Source organism: Nannospalax galili, unplaced genomic scaffold (genome assembly GCF_000622305.1).
Source record: "Nannospalax galili isolate Female #2095 unplaced genomic scaffold, S.galili_v1.0 scaffold960, whole genome shotgun sequence".
NCBI classification, from domain to species: Eukaryota; Metazoa; Chordata; class Mammalia; order Rodentia; family Spalacidae; genus Nannospalax; species Nannospalax galili.
The window spans coordinates 3,212,278-3,229,016 of NW_008348313.1; the positions used below are offsets into that span (position 1 = coordinate 3,212,278).

At 56.5% G+C, this 16,739-nt stretch overlaps 2 protein-coding genes across 2 annotated transcripts in view; one reads left to right on the top strand and one right to left on the bottom strand.

Annotated features, from left to right (window-relative positions):
• The first annotated feature begins 3,363 nt into the window (after nt 1-3,363).
• Nucleotides 3,364-11,466, top strand: Vsig10l (V-set and immunoglobulin domain containing 10 like). The gene is made up of 10 exons (XM_008845249.3): nt 3,364-3,394; nt 3,478-4,323; nt 4,911-5,201; nt 5,474-5,758; nt 6,432-6,686; nt 7,011-7,289; nt 7,552-7,848; nt 9,558-9,671; nt 9,838-9,992; nt 10,955-11,466. The coding sequence occupies exons 1-10, from the start codon at nt 3,364-3,366 to the stop codon at nt 11,012-11,014; spliced, it is 2,613 nt and encodes an 870-aa protein (XP_008843471.1). The 3' UTR covers nt 11,015-11,466.
• Nucleotides 11,467-13,695: 2,229 nt separating this feature from the next.
• Iglon5 (IgLON family member 5) overlaps nt 13,696-16,739 on the bottom strand; it is a 12,793-nt gene continuing 9,749 nt past the window's right edge. The window contains exons 7-8 of the mRNA XM_008845250.3: nt 16,299-16,453; nt 13,696-15,105 (exon numbers count right to left, since the gene is read on the bottom strand). Of these exons, the coding sequence (XP_008843472.2) occupies nt 15,017-15,105; nt 16,299-16,453 (244 nt within the window). The 3' untranslated portion in view covers nt 13,696-15,016. The remainder of the gene's footprint in view (nt 15,106-16,298; nt 16,454-16,739) is intronic.

Consider the following 16,739-nt stretch of genomic DNA (forward strand, 5'->3'; position numbering starts at 1 on the left):
ACACAGGTGCACTTACATACATGCAGGCAAAACATACACAAAAAATAAAAATGAAGGAAATTTTTAGAAAACCTTTAATGTTATGACTGTTTTGCCTGCATGTATGTAAGTGCACCAAGTGCATGCCTGCTGCCCATGGAGGCCAGAAGAGGGTGTTGGATCCCCTGGAACTGAGTTATGGATCCTTGTGAGTCACCATATGGATGCTGGGACTAGAACCCAGGTCCTCTGCAGGAGCAGCCAGCTTCCTTAACAGCTGAGCTACCTTTCCAGCCCCAAGATACAATGTATCCTGATCATGGCTACATTCCTTTACCGTCCACCCCCACATTTATTTCCTCTTTTTATTTATTTCTATTTTGTCATCCACTGAGTCCAATTGGGTGCTGGAATGTGGGCTGATTTTGGCCTGATCTTGTGCAGGTAACCACAGCTGCCATGGGTTTGAGTCAAAAGTCAGGTCATGTCCAGCATTTCACAGCTCTCCTTCCCATTGTCAGCTTTTATGTTACATTCTTTCTGTCCCCTCTTCCATGATGTTCTCTGAGTCTTAGCGAGAGGGAGGGAGTGAGGGGGGGAGAGAGAGAGAGAGAGAGAGAGAGGGAGGGAGGGAGGGAGAGAGAGAGAGAGAGATTGGCCCCATTTAGCACTGAGCACTCACCAGTCACGTATTCTCAACACTTTGAGTAGTTTTGAGGCCACATTGCCCCCCCCCCCCAGTGCCGGAGAGGCTTCTCTGACCAGGGTTGACAGCAACACTGATCTATGCTAACCCCTTTTTTTGAGTCAGGGTCTGTCCATGTAGGCCGGGCTTGGTTTGAATTCAAGGTCCTCCTGTCTCAGCCTCCTAAAATGCTGGGGTTACCAGTGTGTACCCCACCATGTCTGGCAGGTTGACGCTCTTAACCCAAGCTGATGGTTGCCTGCAGCCTCAGACAAAGCTGTGGACTAGGGGCCCTGGTTCCTCTCCAGAGAATTGCTCCACAGGCCACTCAGCATGGCAGTTGTGTTTTAAGGAGTATTTTACCATACAGGAAGGTGGAATGCAGCCTAGAAACAAACCCCGGGTCATTTCCACTGTTTGTTTTTGGTAGAGCCCTCACAGAGCCTACTAGATCCAGGAAAGGAACAGAAACCCCACTTTCCTTAATCATTTGTTTTTCTTCATCATCATCATCATTTTTTGTTATTATCATTGAGACAGGATCTTAGTATAGGCCCAGGCTGGCCTGGAAGTTCCTATGTAGGTCATGCTTGTCTTGATCTCACGATCCTCCTCCCTCTGGCTCCTGACTGCTGAGATTTCAGGTGTGTTGCTACCAGGACAGCTCCCTGTATGTGTCTGGGGTGGTGAGAATTGAACCCAGAGCCTCACACACGCTCACACCCCAGCACTTCACTGGGACTCTAGGCAGGGGCTCCACCACTGAGCCACACCCCAGCCCCTCACTGGGGGATCCTAGGCAGGGGCTCCACCACTGAGCCACACCCCAGCCCCTCACTGGGGGGTCCTAGGCAGGAGCTCCACCGCTGAGTCACACCCCAGCCCCTCACTGGGGGACCCTAGGCAGGGGTTCTACCACTGAGCCACACCCCAGCCCCTCACTGGGGGACTCTAGGCAGGGGCTCCACCACTGAGCCACACCCCAGCCCCTCACTGGGGGATCCTAGGCAGGAGCTCCACCGCTGAGCCACACCCCAGCCCCTCACTGGGGGACCCTAGGCAGGGGCTCCACCACTGATCCACACCCCAGCCCCTCACTGGGGGACTCTAGGCAAGGGCTCCACCACTGAGCCACACCCCAGCCCCTCACTGGGGTACTCTAGGCAGGAGTTCCACCGCTGAGCCACGCCCCAGCCAGCTTTATTTTGTGTCTCATTAACTTGCCCAGCCTGGCCTTGAACTCACTTTGTAGCCCAGACAGGCCTTGAACTCGCAATCTTACCTCTGCCTCTCAAGTGCTGAATCTCAGGTCTGAAGCACCAGGCCCAGCTCCTCATGGAATTCACAAAGATTAACATGGTTAGCACCGTTAGCGCTAACCTGGCACACAGAAAACACTCAATATAGTCTGTGATTCACAGTGATCAGCACTGTGAGCACTGTATCACGTCTTAGAAGTTTGAAGCTGAGGAGAAGCCGGCAGCCTACCCGGGGTAGTGAGAAAAGCTTTCTGAAGGAGTGCTCTGACCAGCTTGGACCCTCTTCCTGGCTGTACAGCCTCTTGCAGGATCCCTGGCCTCTGTGTCATCACAGTCTCCTGGCCTACGAAATGAAGATAAACACACCCTGCTCAGAGAGCACTTAGAAAGGATCAGCCCAATAAACTCTAGGAAGAATTCAGGGTAGTTCCTGGCGCAACGTAAGTAGTCATTATTATTATGGCTCTTAATAAGTTGCAACCTGAAGGACCAGTTGTGGGCCTGCCAGATTGGAGGGGGTGTAAACATTCCAGCTAGAGGAAAGAGCCCTGGCAGAGGCCAAAATGCCCCCGGAAGAGCAGCGTGTTCAGAAGGGGCTAGAGTGCGGAGGACTGGGTGGGTCTACTAAGGATGCCTGTAGAGGATGTGGGAGAGCCAGGCAGGGCTGTGACAGGAGAGGAGGGTCAGCAGGACTTTGGGGAGGACCAAAGGGAGGAGGCTGCAGGAAGGAGGTGAGGGCAAGTGAAGAGGGTGGAGGCCTGCACAGTGGGCACCAAAAGGAGGAAATCAGGAGGTCCAGGTGGAACTCAGAGATTGACAGCATGGCCAGGGCAGGAGTTGAAGGGAAGACTTCCCTGCATCTTCGTAGATGGAGCCATTCTGGAGGTGGAGAATGGGAAGGAAGGATAGATCCAAGGAAAGATGCTGAGTTTGGCAGGTGTTTGACATGGAAATCACACTCTGGGTCAGGAGATGGCCTGGAGGGAGATGGCAACTTGAGACTTTGTACTGAGGACCATAGGGAGCCATGGAAAGATCTGGAGACAGGGGGCAGGGTCAGAGAGGAGGCTTCTGGTAAGACGGAATGGGAAGCCAGAAGCCTGGAAATCAGGAAACCTGAGCCCAGGCAGGTACCTCATCTCAAGCTCCTACAGGAAGTCTGGCTTGGCCACCACTGGCTGGCTACTGAGTTTCCAGCACAGACTCCACCTTCCCCTGAGGGTGAGGCGTGCGGATCAGCCTGGGCCTCTCCATACACTGATGGCTGATGAAGACAAGCCACCAGATCATACCAGGGGACCCTGGCACCTCCCGTGGTCTGCCTCCCTTCCCCGCCCAGGAAACTAAGCCACCATTCTTGTTAGACTTGTCCAACCCAGGAGGGACAATGCAGGGCCCTGGATCTCCATGTAGTGTCCTCTGCAGGGTGCGACCAGCACCATGGGCACCTCACGGACTCTGCTGCTTCTGGGTAAGCTCCCTGGGCACCCTCCTCTCCCCCGACACCCCCTCCCCGGCAGCCTCTCAAAACGCTCTCCCCTTCCTCCTCTGCAGCCTTCCAAGCAGGGCTCCTCGCCATCCTGCCCACCTCCAGATCTCAGCAACCATTAGCCTTCTCCTCAGACTCAGTGGGCTCCTCCCAGGACTTGGGTTTGAAGGTCTCCTCCACCCAGCCCCCAAACTGGAACTTTCCAGATCAGCCTCCAGATTCAAAAGCATCTGCTGGAATCTCTGATTCCAACCAGTTTCCGGAGGAGCCAAAGTCAAGCCATGTGTCTGGGCCCCTCTGGACCAATGTGTCTTTTGGGGAACAGCGTCTGAACCCTGCTCTCTCCTCTGAAATCCCTGCCTCCAAAGTGTTTCCGGATGACTTGGATTCTCCAGTTCCTGCCCGAGACCCTGGGCCTCCCTTCTCTGCCAGGACCCCACCTTCACACATTTCCACTCGAGTCCCAGTTACTAAAGTACCCACAAAGGCTCCGGGTTCAAAGCTACCTCCGGAGAATCACAACCTGGAATTTTCTGCCCAGGGCCCTGAATCCAAAGTTTCTTTTGAGACTCACCAAGCTGCAAACTTCCCCCAGCAGGTGGGGGGACCCCTGGCTGTGCTAGTGGGAACCACCATCCGGCTCCCCCTGACTCCAGTCCCCAGTCTTGGCCCTCCTGCCCCTCTGGTAGTCTGGCGGAGGGGCTCCAAGGTGTTGGCAGCTGGGGGCCTGGGGCCAGGGGCTCCATTGATCAGTCTGGACCCAGTGAACCAAGCCCGCCTGCGATTTGATCAGACCCGAGGGAGTCTGGAACTCATCTCCGCCCGGCTGGATGATGGAGGGATCTACACGGTTGAGATCATCCGGGGAGGAGTGTCCCAGCAGATTCGGGAGTTCACGGTGGGTGTGTATGGTAAGTGCTTTGTGAGGTCCAGGAGCCAGGCTGCAGAGGCTGCTCTCTGTTCACAGATCTCTGGCAGGTCATTGTGCTGAGTACTTCCTTCCCAGAGGTAGGGGCCTGGGACTGTGGGCAGGAGCCAAGACAGGGCTAGGACCCCTGGATCTGAGGGAAGAGGCTGGGGTCTGGACCCCTGGGTCTGAGAGGGGAGGGCTGGAGTCTGGACCCCTGGGTCTGAGAGGGGAGGGCTGGGGTCTGGACTCCTGGGTCTGAGAGGGGAGGGCTGGGGTCTGGACCCTGAGTCTGAGGGAGAAGACTGGGGTTTGGACCCCTGGGTCTGAGGGAGAAGACTGGGGTCTGGACCCCTGGGTCTGAGGGAGGAGGCTGGGGTCTGGACTCCTGGGTCTGAGGGAGGAGGCTGGGGTCTGGACCCTGGGTCTGAGGGAGGAGGCTGGGGTCTGGACCCCTGGGTCTGAGGGAGGAGGGCTGAGAGGAGGAGAGGAGAGGGGTAGGCCCCCATTACTGGCACAAAGGAACGTTCCAGGGAGGGCGTTTTGTTGTCCCGACTCCCGGACTCATCAGCTCCTGCTCCCCATCTCCAGACCCCCTACCCCAGCTGTCGGTGCAGCCCAAGGCTCCAGAGACAGAGGAGGGGGCGGCAGAGCTGCGGCTGCGGTGCGTGGGGTGGAATCCGGGTAGCGGAGAGCTGAGCTGGAGCAGGGACGGCCGTGCCCTGGAGGGCCCGGACCTTGGCGCACAGCCACCTCGAGTCCGCGTCCAAGGGGATCAGCTGCTCATCTTGCGTCCTGCACGCGGCGATCAAGCCCGGTACACCTGCCGCGTCCGCAGCCCCTTCGGCCACAGCGAGGCTGCAGCGGACGTCAGCGTCTTCTGTGAGTTGGGGTTGGGGGTCCTGGGGGGCACTAAGTCTTTTTTAAAAATACATATTTTTATTTTGTGTGTATGTGTTTTACCTGCATGTGTGTAAGGGCACCCATGCCGTGTTAGCTGCCATGTGGGTGCTGGGATTCGAACCCGAGTCCTCTGCAAGAGCATCCAGGGCTCTAACCGCTGAGCACCCCTCCGGCCCCGGGATTCGAGTCTGGAGTCCCTGGGGAGAAGGGGGCTTGAGGCCCAGGGTCCGTGACAGTCTCCCGCCCCCCAGACGGCCCGGACCCGCCGGTCATCAGGGTGTCCTCGGATCGTGACGCCGACCCTGCGCTCTACGTCACCGCGGGCAGCAACGTGACGTTGCAGTGCAGCGCCCCCTCGCGGCCGCCGGCCGACATCGCCTGGAGCCTGGCGGACCCCGCCGAGGTCGCAGTGCCCGCAGGGCCGCGCCTTCTGCTGCCTGCCGTGGGTCCGGGCCACGCGGGCGCCTACGCTTGCCTCGCCGCCAACCCGCGCACCGGACGCCGGCGCCGCTCGGTGCTAGACCTCACCGTGGCGGGTAAGAGCAGCCCGGGTCGGACCGCAAGGAGCTGAGCGCGCAAGAGGCGGGCGTGGCTGACGGAGGGGCGGAGCCAGAGCTGAGCTCAGGTGGTGGGCGTGGCCACAGGGCGGAGTCAGCCGGCTTGCTGGCGATGGGCGGGCGTGGCTTCTAGGAAGGGCGTGGCCAGTTGTGTTGTGGGCGTGGCCATCAAGTAAGGGGCGGAGCCCGCGTGGAGCCGCACTTGTGGGGGCGTGGCTGTCCGGGCCATGGCGGAGCCAGCAAGGAAGGGAGCATGGGGGAGGTGGGCGTGGCTGCAGGGGCGTGGAATCAGAGCCGAGCAAGCAGGGGTGGGCGTGGCTGCGGGAGGGAAGGAGCCAGTAAGGAAGCATGTGATCATCCGTGGGTGGGGCGGAGTCAGCTGGTGAGGCGTAGGGACAGACATCTGTGATGGGCGGAACGGAGGGCGGCCTGCCGGGAGGAGGGACACCTGCCTGTAGGTGGGCGTGTGTGGTGGGCGTGCCCCGCTAGGAGTGGGCGGGGCTAGCAAAGGGACACCTGTGGATGAGGCGGGCTGGATGGGGCTGGGAATTGCAGATGGAGGGGAGGAGGGTGCTGAGAAGGGTCAGAGACTCGAGGAGAGGGGCAGGGCCACCCAGGCCCCAGCAGAAAATCTGTCTCTCCACCCTTGCAGATTTGCCCCCCGGGTCCCCACAGTGCTCCGTGGAGGGGGGTCCCGCGGACCGCAGCCTCCGCTTCCGCTGCTCGTGGCCCGGGGGGAGCCCTGCCGCCTCCCTGCGGTTCCAGGGTCTCCCGGAAGGCGTGCGCGCAGGCCCGGTGCCCTCTGCTCTCCAGGTGGCCGTCCCTGCTCGCCCTGAGCTCAGCGGAGTCTCTGTCACCTGCCTGGCCCAACACCTGGTGGCCACACGCACCTGCACGGTCACCCTAGGTAGGGGGCTGGGCTTCCTCGCCCTTTGTAGGGGAGCATGGCGACTTTTTCTTGGGTTCTCTGGGGTTTGGGGAAACGACAGGGGCGCTTCTTTTATGTGTATGACTGTTTAACCTGCATGTGTAAGTGCGCCACCTGCAGTGCACACGGAGGACAGAAGAGGGTGTTGGATCCCCTGGAATTGGAGTTACAGAGGGTTGTTAGCGCCATGTGGGTGCTGGGAACCGAACCCGGGTCCTCTGCAAGGGCAGCTGGTGCTCTAACTGATGAGCCATCTCTCCAGCCCCTTTTCCTCTCTCTTAACTGACCTTCTCTCCCCAATAGAACCGCCCCGGGAGGTGCTGCTCCACCCGCTGGTGGAGGAGACACAACCAGGGGAGGTGGAGGTGGTGCTGGAGGCTGCTGGCTGTCCTCCTCCCTCAAGAGCATCCTGGGCCCGGGAAGGGCGGCCCCTGGCTCCAGGAGGTGGAGGTCGGCTTCGGCTTAGCCAGGATGGTCGGAAGCTGGTCATCAGTAACTTCAGCCTGGACTGGGACCTGGGCAACTATTCTGTGCTGTGCAGTGGTGCACTGGGTGCTGGGGGCAACCAAATTGCCCTCACCGGTAAGGCCCAACTGTACCAAGATGCCAGATGTTGAGAACTCAGCCTCCTTCCAAAGACCCAGGGGTGCAGACCCCAGTCCTCCTCCCTCACACCCAGAAGTCCAAACCCCATTCCCCTCCCTCAGACCCAGGGGTCCAGATCCCAGCCTCCTCCCTCAGACCCAGGGGTCCAGACCCCAGCCTCCTATCTCAGACCCAAGAATCTGGACTCCGACCTCCTGCCTGTCCCCTCCAGATCCTGAGCACCCCCCTTCCTTCCCAGGACCTTCAATTTCCTCCTGGAGGCTGCAGAGAGCCCGAGATACTGTGGTGCTCACCTGGGATGTGGAGCGTGGCACTCTCCTCACTGGCTTTCATATCCAGGCACGGACAGACAACTCTGACCTGGGCAGAGTCTCCATGAGCAGAGACTGGGTCTCCCTCCTCATCCTCGGCCCTCAGGAACGGTCAGCCGTGGTGCCCCTCCCTCCCGGGAATGCTGGGACCTGGGCCTTTCGCATCCTGCCCATCCTGGGGTCCCTGCCAGGGACTCCATCCCAAAGCCGGGTCTACCAGGCAGGTAAGTTGTGCTGTGCTGCAGTCACCTGGACTTCCTCTTAGCACCTGACTGACCATTCAGTCCTAGCCTTTAACTCAGACTCTCCTGTTAGTGTTTGGTGTTCCTGTGACAGTGTGGTCAGTGTCTGGTGTTCCTGTGACAGTGTGGTCAGTGTCTGGTGTTCCTGTGACCATGTTGTCAGTGTCTGGTGTTCCTGTGACAGTGTGGTCAGTGTCTGGTGTTCCTGTGACAGTGTTGTCAGTGTCTGGTGTTCCTGTGACAGTGTGGTCAGTGTCTGGTGTTCCTGTGACCATGTTGTCAGTGTCTGGTGTTCCTGTGACAGTGTGGTCAGTGTCTGGTGTTCCTGTGACAGTGTGGTCAGTGTCTGGCGCTCCTGTGACAGTGTTGTCAGTGTCTGGTGCTCCTGTGACAGTGTGGTCAGTGTCTGGTGCTCCTGTGACAGTGGCCCCTGACCTGAATTGCTTGAAACGTTAGGCTTCTATTCTCTCTTTAAAATGTTAAAACAGTGTTTCATTTATTCTTACTTTATGTGTTTGGGTGTTTTGCCAGTATATATGTATGTGCACCTTGTGTGTGCAGTTCCCACAGAAACCAGGAGTGGGCATCAGAGTCTGTGGAACTGGAGTTACAGGAAATTGTGAGCTGCCCTGCAGGTGCTGGGAACTGAATCTGGGTTCTCTGAAAGAACAGCCAGTGCTCTTTACCACGAGCCAGCTCTCTAGACCTAAATTTTTTTTTAATTAAATTTATTTGTTCATTAGTGTGGGTGTGAGTGTGCCATGGTGTGCATGTGGACATTAGATGACAGCTTGTGGGAATTAGTTCTCTCCAGCTGTAAAGTGAGACCCAGGGTTTGAACACAGTTGTCAGCTTGGAGACAAGAGCCATCCCACTGGTCCTTTTCTGTATGGATTTTTAAAACATTGTGTATTTATTTATTTGTGTGTGTGTGTCTGTGTGTGTCTGTGTGTCTGTGTGTGTGTGTTGGTCAGAGGACAACCTGTGGGAATCAGTTTCCTCATTCCATCATATGGGTCCCAGAGATTGACTTCAGGTTTTCAGGCTTGGCAGCAAGTGCCTTTAGTGTGCTGGTCTGGAGCTTACTATGGATGTCAGAGTGCACTTGAACTCTGGGCCGTTTTCCTGTGACTCAGGAAATCACCTGGGATTATAGTTGTGTGCCACCATGCCTGGCTATGATTTATTTTGAAATTTTATTTATTATTATTTGATATTTTTGACACAGGGTCTCTCTGTAGCTCTAACTGGCCTAGAACTTACTATGTGGACCAGGCTGGCCTCGAACTCACAGATTCTCCTGCCTCTGCCTCCCGAGTGGCAAGTGCCTCTACCTGCCGAGCCGTCATGCCAGCCAGCCCCTACAATTTATTCTGAAACTGGGCATCCTAGACTGACCAAGCTGCCCTTGAACTCTGTTAGCCAGGCAGGCCAGCATCTACTTTCTTTGGAGCTGATCTTTCTGCCTTGGCTTCCAGAATGCTAGGATGCTAGACAAATCTATCACGTGGGGCCTCTGAGTATTTCTACTGTGACATTTTTTCCTTCTTACCACAAACTGCAGTTGTGATGTCCGTTGTGCCTTGATGTCTGAGTTGAGGTCACTGGCCATGCTCCAGAAGGATAAATTGGGTGCAGTAAACGTGGGTGTAGCCCTGGATCCCACTCCTTTCTCTCTGTGTATCTTCCAGGGTCTGCCCTGAGCCCCGGAGCCATCGCTGGCATCGTCCTTGGCTCCCTGCTGGGCTTGGTGCTGCTGGCTGGCCTTCTCCTCCTGTGTATCTGCTGCCTGAGGCAGTTCCCTGGTGAGTGATACCAACTGAGAGGTTTCCTAGCCCAAGGCCCAGCATACCAGTCAGTGCTGTCTTAAACCCTCCAGCCCCATCACCCTCTGGGACCAGTTTCTCTTGTGGTTGTCTGGGGCTGCCTGTTCAAGCAACTAATCACGTGCTTCTCTTCATCCTCTCTTAGGAAGGACTTTTGAGAAAAAGCAGCTTCCCCTAACCTTGGCTCCTATGGTCACCATGCCAGGAAAGAAGATGCAGAGCCTGACCCCTGTGCAAACCCCACACCCGCTGCCCATCAAAAGCCAGCTACAGAAACCAAGTCTGTCCAAGGCCCAACAAGTGAGTATGGGTGTCCCCCACTCCAGGACAGCTAGCTTCCTACTTAGGGGAAGGGGGTATTCCCATGTCACAAAGGTTGATAAAACTTACTCCATTTATTGGTTTATTTTGCAACATGGAGTCACTGTATCCCAGATTACATCCTGCCTCTGCCTCTAGAGTGCTGGGATTACAAATGTTCATTAGCCACTGTGTTAGGTTTATGCAGTACTAAGGATAGCACTTGGGGCCCCATGCATGCCAGGCATGCCCACTACCAACTGAGCTATAGCCCCCCCCCCACTACCAGGCTTTAACATCAGAAAGTTGAAAAGGACTTCCCACCCAATTCATGTATATTAAAAGAAGAGTGAATTCCGGTTTCTTTTCGAAAGGAGAGTGTGATGGGGCCTTCTTTGTTCATAAGAATTGGTACAGACTCCATTTTTAAACTCTGAAGTGGATGGGATTTCCCTGCTTTCCCATGACAGTTGGGCCATCCAGCATCTCAGTTTCCCCCAAAGCTGACCAGGCATTCTTCATTTGCAGGGGGAGCCGGAAATGATGCTGTAATCATAACACTTAGGAGGCTGAGGCAGGAGGATCACTCTAAGTACAAGATCGGCCCAGGCTATAGTGAGTTCCTGGCCTCAGAAAAGCAGATGGCAGACAGACAGATAAGCAAAAAGCTAGATCAAAGGGAAAGTAATATTTAAAAAGATTAATAAATAAATCATTTTTTTAAAAAACAGGGTCAGGTGCAGTGTTGCACACCTTTAATCCCTGAGCTCAGGAGGGAGGGCAGGTGGATTTTTGCCAGGGCTACATAGTGAAACTGTCTGATTAAACAAAACAAACAACACCTAGAAATAACTCAGCTCGCTTCTGAAAGCTTTGGACTGTCGCTGGAAGGATAGATTGGGGATGTCATCTCATACTTAGGCCGCCCCCTGAGATCACCGCCTACCCTACCTCTCTTCCAGGTCATCAGCCCCAGTCCAGGTGGGGGCCAACGAGCTGTTCGGACAGCCACTCAGGTGTGACCAGAGCTGGTGGCCCACTCTGTGCGAGGTGTTTTGGGGTGAAACTTTCTGTTTTGTTCCAGAAGCACACAGGGCCTGCTGTGATGAAGGGCTGGACCCTGAGGGTGGGACTTCGGGTCTCACACTTGTGTCAGAAGAAGCTGGTATGCTGTTTACATACCTGAGGCCCTCAATGTGACTCCGGGGTCTAGAAAAACCACTGACCTCAGTGTCTTCAACATGCAGGGTTTGCTCAGACCTAGAGGGGAGCCTGGCCACAACCTCTAAAAAGGTCTCCTACCCTCTCCTGCTTCCTCCAGGCCACACCCCTCCACTTCCAGACTCTACCTACAAACACATCAGACCGTGCCTGTACCCAAACCCCACTCCCCACCTCCTGTCTCAGACTCCCCGGCTGGTCTTGAACTCATGATTTTCCTGCCTCAGTCTCCCAAGCGCTTAGATTACAGATTTGTGCCACCACACCCAGCTTTTTCTTTGTTTTGTTTTGTGTTGTTTGAGACAGGGTCTCACTATGTAGCCCTGGTTGGCCTCAAATTTCTCATTCCTCCTGCCTTGGTGTCCTGAGTGCTAGGATTACAGGCATGTGCCATCATCCCCAGATTCCCAAGTACTGGGATTACAAGTATGTAACTCAGGTTCCTGAGTGCAGGGGTGACAGGCTCATACCACAATGCCTGGCTCCTCTTCTCTTTAACTCCTTCTGTGGCTGCAGGCTGGTGTTGACATTATTCAAGGCCTGTATTTTAACCTTGAAGACCTGTGGTTTGGCCCCATCAGCCTCTGTGACTCCCCTTCCCAAGCTACTCCCCCAGCCAGCTTTCTGCCAGCCACATTTCTTTTTCTCCAGCTCTTTGCCCCTAGAGTTCCTGCTGCCTGGACACTTCTCTTTCCTCTATGCCCGTTCATCATCGTTGTAGCCATTACCGCCACAGAAGGGCTTTTCCCTTCCCCCTCCTTTGAGCATGAGTTAAATCCCTGGATGCTCTCTTCTTTATGTAAGTGTAAAAGGGCTTCTGTCGTGCCCAGCCACACACGTCTTTAATTCCATCACTCTGGAGGCAGAGGCAGGCAGATCGCTGAGTTCAAGGTTAGCCTTGTCTCCATAGTGAATCTAGGCCAGCTGGGGCTACAGGGAGACCCTGTCTCAAAAAGACCAAAAATAAATAATAAATAAATAAATAAAGTAAAATAAAAAAGGCTCCTGTCAATCAGGTTCCCTCTCTGAACTGATCGTCATGAAGGCACAAATCACACTGTCATCTCTGCACTTAGCCTGGCACATAGCAGGTACTCAATAATCACTTGTGGACTGATCTGCCGTTTTGGTGTCTGTAAAGGGTTGGGAGTCGCTGCTCTCCTCAACTGGGGTTCTCACTGAGAGTTTAGGGGACAACAGTGACGATCCTTCTAGTTGCAAGTAGCAGTGTGAAAAATCAAGACACAGTGGAGACAGGCTTATAGTCTCAGCATATGCGGGGTTAAGGTAGGAGGGTCATAAGTTCAAAGCCAGCCTGAACTCCATAGGAAGACCCTGTCTCAAAACACCAAGGGCTTAGGGATGTGGCTTCGTAGTAGAACTGCTTGCTTAGGACCCCCAGTGAGGGCCTGGGGTGTGGCTCAGGGGTGGAGCCTAGGATTCCCCAGTGAGGGGCTGGGGTGTGGCTCCATGGTAGAGCCCCTGCCTAGGATCTCCCAGTGAGGGGCTGGGGTGTGGTTCCATGGTGGAGCCCCTGCCTAGGATCCCCCAGTGAGGGGCTGGGGTGTGGCTCAGTGGTAGAGCCCCTGCCTAGAATCCCCAGTGAGGGGCTGGGGTGTGGCTCCATGGTAGAGCCCCTGCCTAGAATCCCCAGTGAGGGGCTGGGGTGTGGCTCAGGGGTAGAATACTTGCCTAGCATATGAGAGGGGCTCTAGGGGAGGGAGGTGAGGTGCCTAGGATCCCCAGTGAGGGGCTGGGGTGTGGCTCAGGGGTAGAGCCCCTGCCTAGAATGTACAGTACCCTTGGTTCAATCCCTATTCAAAAAAAGGAGAAGAAAATCAGGATTATTTTTTATGTCTTTTTCGTCACTGTCAATGAAAACCCAACACAAATTGGATTATACAAAAACAGGGGACTTTGTTGCTTGTGTGAGGATGGTGTCAGGTGGTTTTTTTGATCCAGTCGCTCTAATGATTCGTTACAGATTGCAATCTAACCCTGCCTCTGGCTTTCCTGGGCATTTCTGTCCGTCTCCAGCTCTCATGCTGTCTTCCTCATCATTCAACCGTCAGAGACCCAGTTCTCTCCTCATGATGTGTGACAAGCCCCCTTGACCAGCATAAAGGCCTTCCTTCCTAGATTAGGCACCTTTTTTTTATTAGCATTACTTGGTCACATGCCCACCTCTGAGCCATTCACAGATGGGATCTGCTGAGTGGTTTAAGTTTAAGGCACTCAGAGCCCACCTCCCTAAAGGGTCAGTTCCAAACCTGGGTAGATATGATGCTGGGGATTGGCCACCAAATAGCCATAGCCCCTTGCCCTCTATTGACCCGAATCCTTCATGATATAGGTCCAGAGACAGGGACTTTGGAAAAAGGCGTTTATTGGTGTAGTGGTCTCAACACTCCCCATGAATCGGAACACACGGCCCCCAGGGCCCCCCGCCCTCCTCCCCCACAGCCCTCCCCCTCCCCTCCCCATCCCGGACCCTGGGAATGGAAGACAATGTGGGATGGGGCCCACGCCCCCGTCTGAGGTACAGTCACTGCCCCTGCCCCCCTCTGCCCTGTCTCCACCAGGCTCTGAGTGGTGTGGTTTGGGGTGGGTAGTTATCGAAGTCAGGGTTGGTAGCATGGTGCCTCTGGCTGGGCTCAGGGTATCTGTGTGTCTCCTCTCCTCCCCCACCCTGTGAGGTGTGGTATATCAGGGCAAGTGGGGTGCCTGCCACACTCAGAACCTCCTTTGCTAATTACAGTGACCCTCTTTGGGATCACTGCTGGTCACAGACTATGGGACAGTTGGAGCCAGGAGCTATTGCTGGTCGCAGTCGCTGGTGTGTGGGTGTGTGTGTGTCTGAGTGTGTGGGAGGGCGGTCACAGCAGCCTTTAGAGGTACAGTGGGTAGAGAGGCCAGGGAGTGGGTGGCCAGGAAGCCGCAGCTGGTGGGTGCCACTGTGGCCAAGGGGGATGGGGGTGGGGTGGGGCAAAGCACTGAGACAGACAGGTGACAAGTGCCACCAGCCTGACAATTTAATGGAAGCACCGATTGGCCCCCCGAGGGGGCCAGAAAGTCCAGGGTTGGGGAAAGGCAGGGCTAGGGAGGAAGGTTTCAGGCCGTAGAGCCAGTGATGAGGGCTTCTGGCTACAGGCAGCTGGTGGTAGGGCAGGCAGGAAGGAGCCACGATGGAGAGCCCCACCTATTTATAAAGGCTGAGTGACACCTGACACCCACCCCACCTGCCCCCATCCAGGAGACACCTCTTCAATAGGAAGGAGAGGGGTAGGTGTTCGTGCATATTATGGGAAGGTGGAAAGCAGGCAGTCATCCACTGAGAAGCCCCCATACCTACCTCCAGCCAGAGGAAGAGAGGCAGCGGGGATGGGCAGGGGCTGTGGGGAGGGGCCGTGGGGAGGAGGGAAGCCTCCTGGTCCCCTCTCCCAACACACCCTTACACACATACACAACATGCAGACGCACACTCATACACCCACCCACACACACGAGCCAGTTGACAGCCTGAGCTAAGAGAGGGGTGTGGGGTGGCCGGGGGTGGGTCACAATCAGAAACGTGAACAGGGTGGCGAGAATGGCTGTAGAAAGATGCATAATTTTGCGTTATCCCTCACAGTGATGGGTTCTCTAAAGATCTTCCTCCTCCTCCACCTCCTCTTCCTCCTCCTCTTCCTCAGTGGCTGAGAGCTCTTCTGTCTCCCTGGAGACCCACAGCACTTGCTCCCCCTTTTCTCTTGCTCTTGGCCCGAGGCCCCCTTCAGAGGGAGGTGCACTGAACTGGGTGACCCCTACATTCTCCACCACAGCCAGCCCAGGGCGGTGAGGAGGGTCAGGGGCCCCGGGGGCCTCGGAGCTGAGTTCTCCAGGGATCCTGGACCTGAGGAAGAAAAGAAAGTCACAGGGAGAGGCTGGGATGGGGAAGCCCCGTTCGTCTCTCCCCATGGTCTCGTCTCATCTCTGAGGATCTCTGTGAGCTGAACTCCCTGGGACTTTGGCTCTCTGTGTCCACCTGCTGTTCGGGTTTGGGTCTCAGTACCTTGGCAGGTCTTCCCACTCCCTTTGTAACGCTTAGCTCTGGACCCTCTGTCAGCATTCCTACCAGTCACCCCCTTAGCACACCTAAACCGCGGGACTCTGTTTCCATCATGTTTGCTTTGCACATGCCAGGCAGGGGCTCTACCCTGAGCCACACCACAGCCCCTCACTGGGGATCCTAGGCAGGGCTCTACCCTGAGCCACACCACAGCCCCTCACTGGGGATCCTAGGCAGGGGCTCTACCACTGAGCCACACCCCAGCCCCTCACTGGGGGATCCTAGGCAGGGGCTCCACTGCTGAGCCGCACCCCAGCCCCTCACTGGGGGATTCCAGGCAGGGGCTCCACTGCTGAGCCGCACCCCAGCTCCTCACTGGGGGACTCTAGGCAGGGGGTCTACCCCTGAGCCACACTCCAGCCCCTCACTGGGAATCCTAGGCAGGAACTCTACCACTGAGCCACACCCCAGCCCCTCACTGGGAATCCTAGGCAGGGGCTCTACCACTGAGCCACACCCCAGCCCCTCACTGGGAATCCTAGGCAGGGGCTCTACCACTGAGCCACACCCCAGCCCCTCACTGGGAATCCTAGGCAGGGGCTCTACCACTGAGCCACACCCCAGCCCCTCACTGGGAATCCTAGGCAGGGGCTCTACCACTGAGCCACACCCCAGCCCCTCACTGGGAATCCTAGGCAGGGGCTCTACCACTGAGCCACACCCCAGCCCCTCACTGGGGGATCCTAGGCAGGGGCTCCACCATGGAGCCACACCCCCAGATGTTGTCCAACAGGCCCCATTTAAGGGGGGTGGGTATCAAACCCAAGGCTTCGTGCGTGCTAGATAAACACTTTACCAACTGAAGTTGCATCTCGAGCCCGTGTAGATCGGTTTCTAGTTCTGTGGCATTTCTTGGGGTCTTCTAAATTCTGGGCCAGTCAGGGGCTATCCCTACATCTCTGCCTCTCTGTCCTGGGCCCTCCTGATGGTCAGACACCACGTCCCTGTCCCCACCCCGCCGGCCGGCGCAGACGCACGCAGGAGTCGCATGGAGGCGCTGGATGCTCCGAGCCGGTTGGCTGCGCGGCAGGTGTAGTTGCCGTAGTGTCGGGCGCTCACGTTGGCGAAGAGCAGCATGGAGCGGGTGCGCTCAGTCTGCACCTTCAGGCCCTCCGCCGAGCCGCTGCTCAGCCTGCGAGAATGCGGATCAGGGTAGTCTCCGTGGCCCCACCCACGCGTTGTGGCTCAGTGCCTCGTCCCCCCCAACACTCCGGCCGGACCCCTGGCATCCCCAGGGAACCCCTCTCCAGACACCAGGGACCCTCTGGCGCACTCCAGTGTGCACTCCTGATCCCGAGGGGCTCCCAAATGCAGCCCTGGTGCTCAGTTTAACTTGGCCCCTCTAGATACTCAGCATCGTCCTCCGACTACCCCCCCCCGTCTCCCAGGGGACCCTAGACACTCAGCATCGACCTCTG

Coding starts and splice junctions, on each gene's coding strand:
- Vsig10l (XM_008845249.3), top strand. CDS start 3,364: ATGGGCACCTCACGGACTCTGCTGCTTCTGG. Junction 7,290..7,551: donor CAACCAAATTGCCCTCACCG/GTAAGGCCCAAC, acceptor CTTCCTTCCCAG/GACCTTCAATTTCCTCCTGG. Junction 9,993..10,954: donor GTCTGTCCAAGGCCCAACAA/GTGAGTATGGGT, acceptor CCTCTCTTCCAG/GTCATCAGCCCCAGTCCAGG.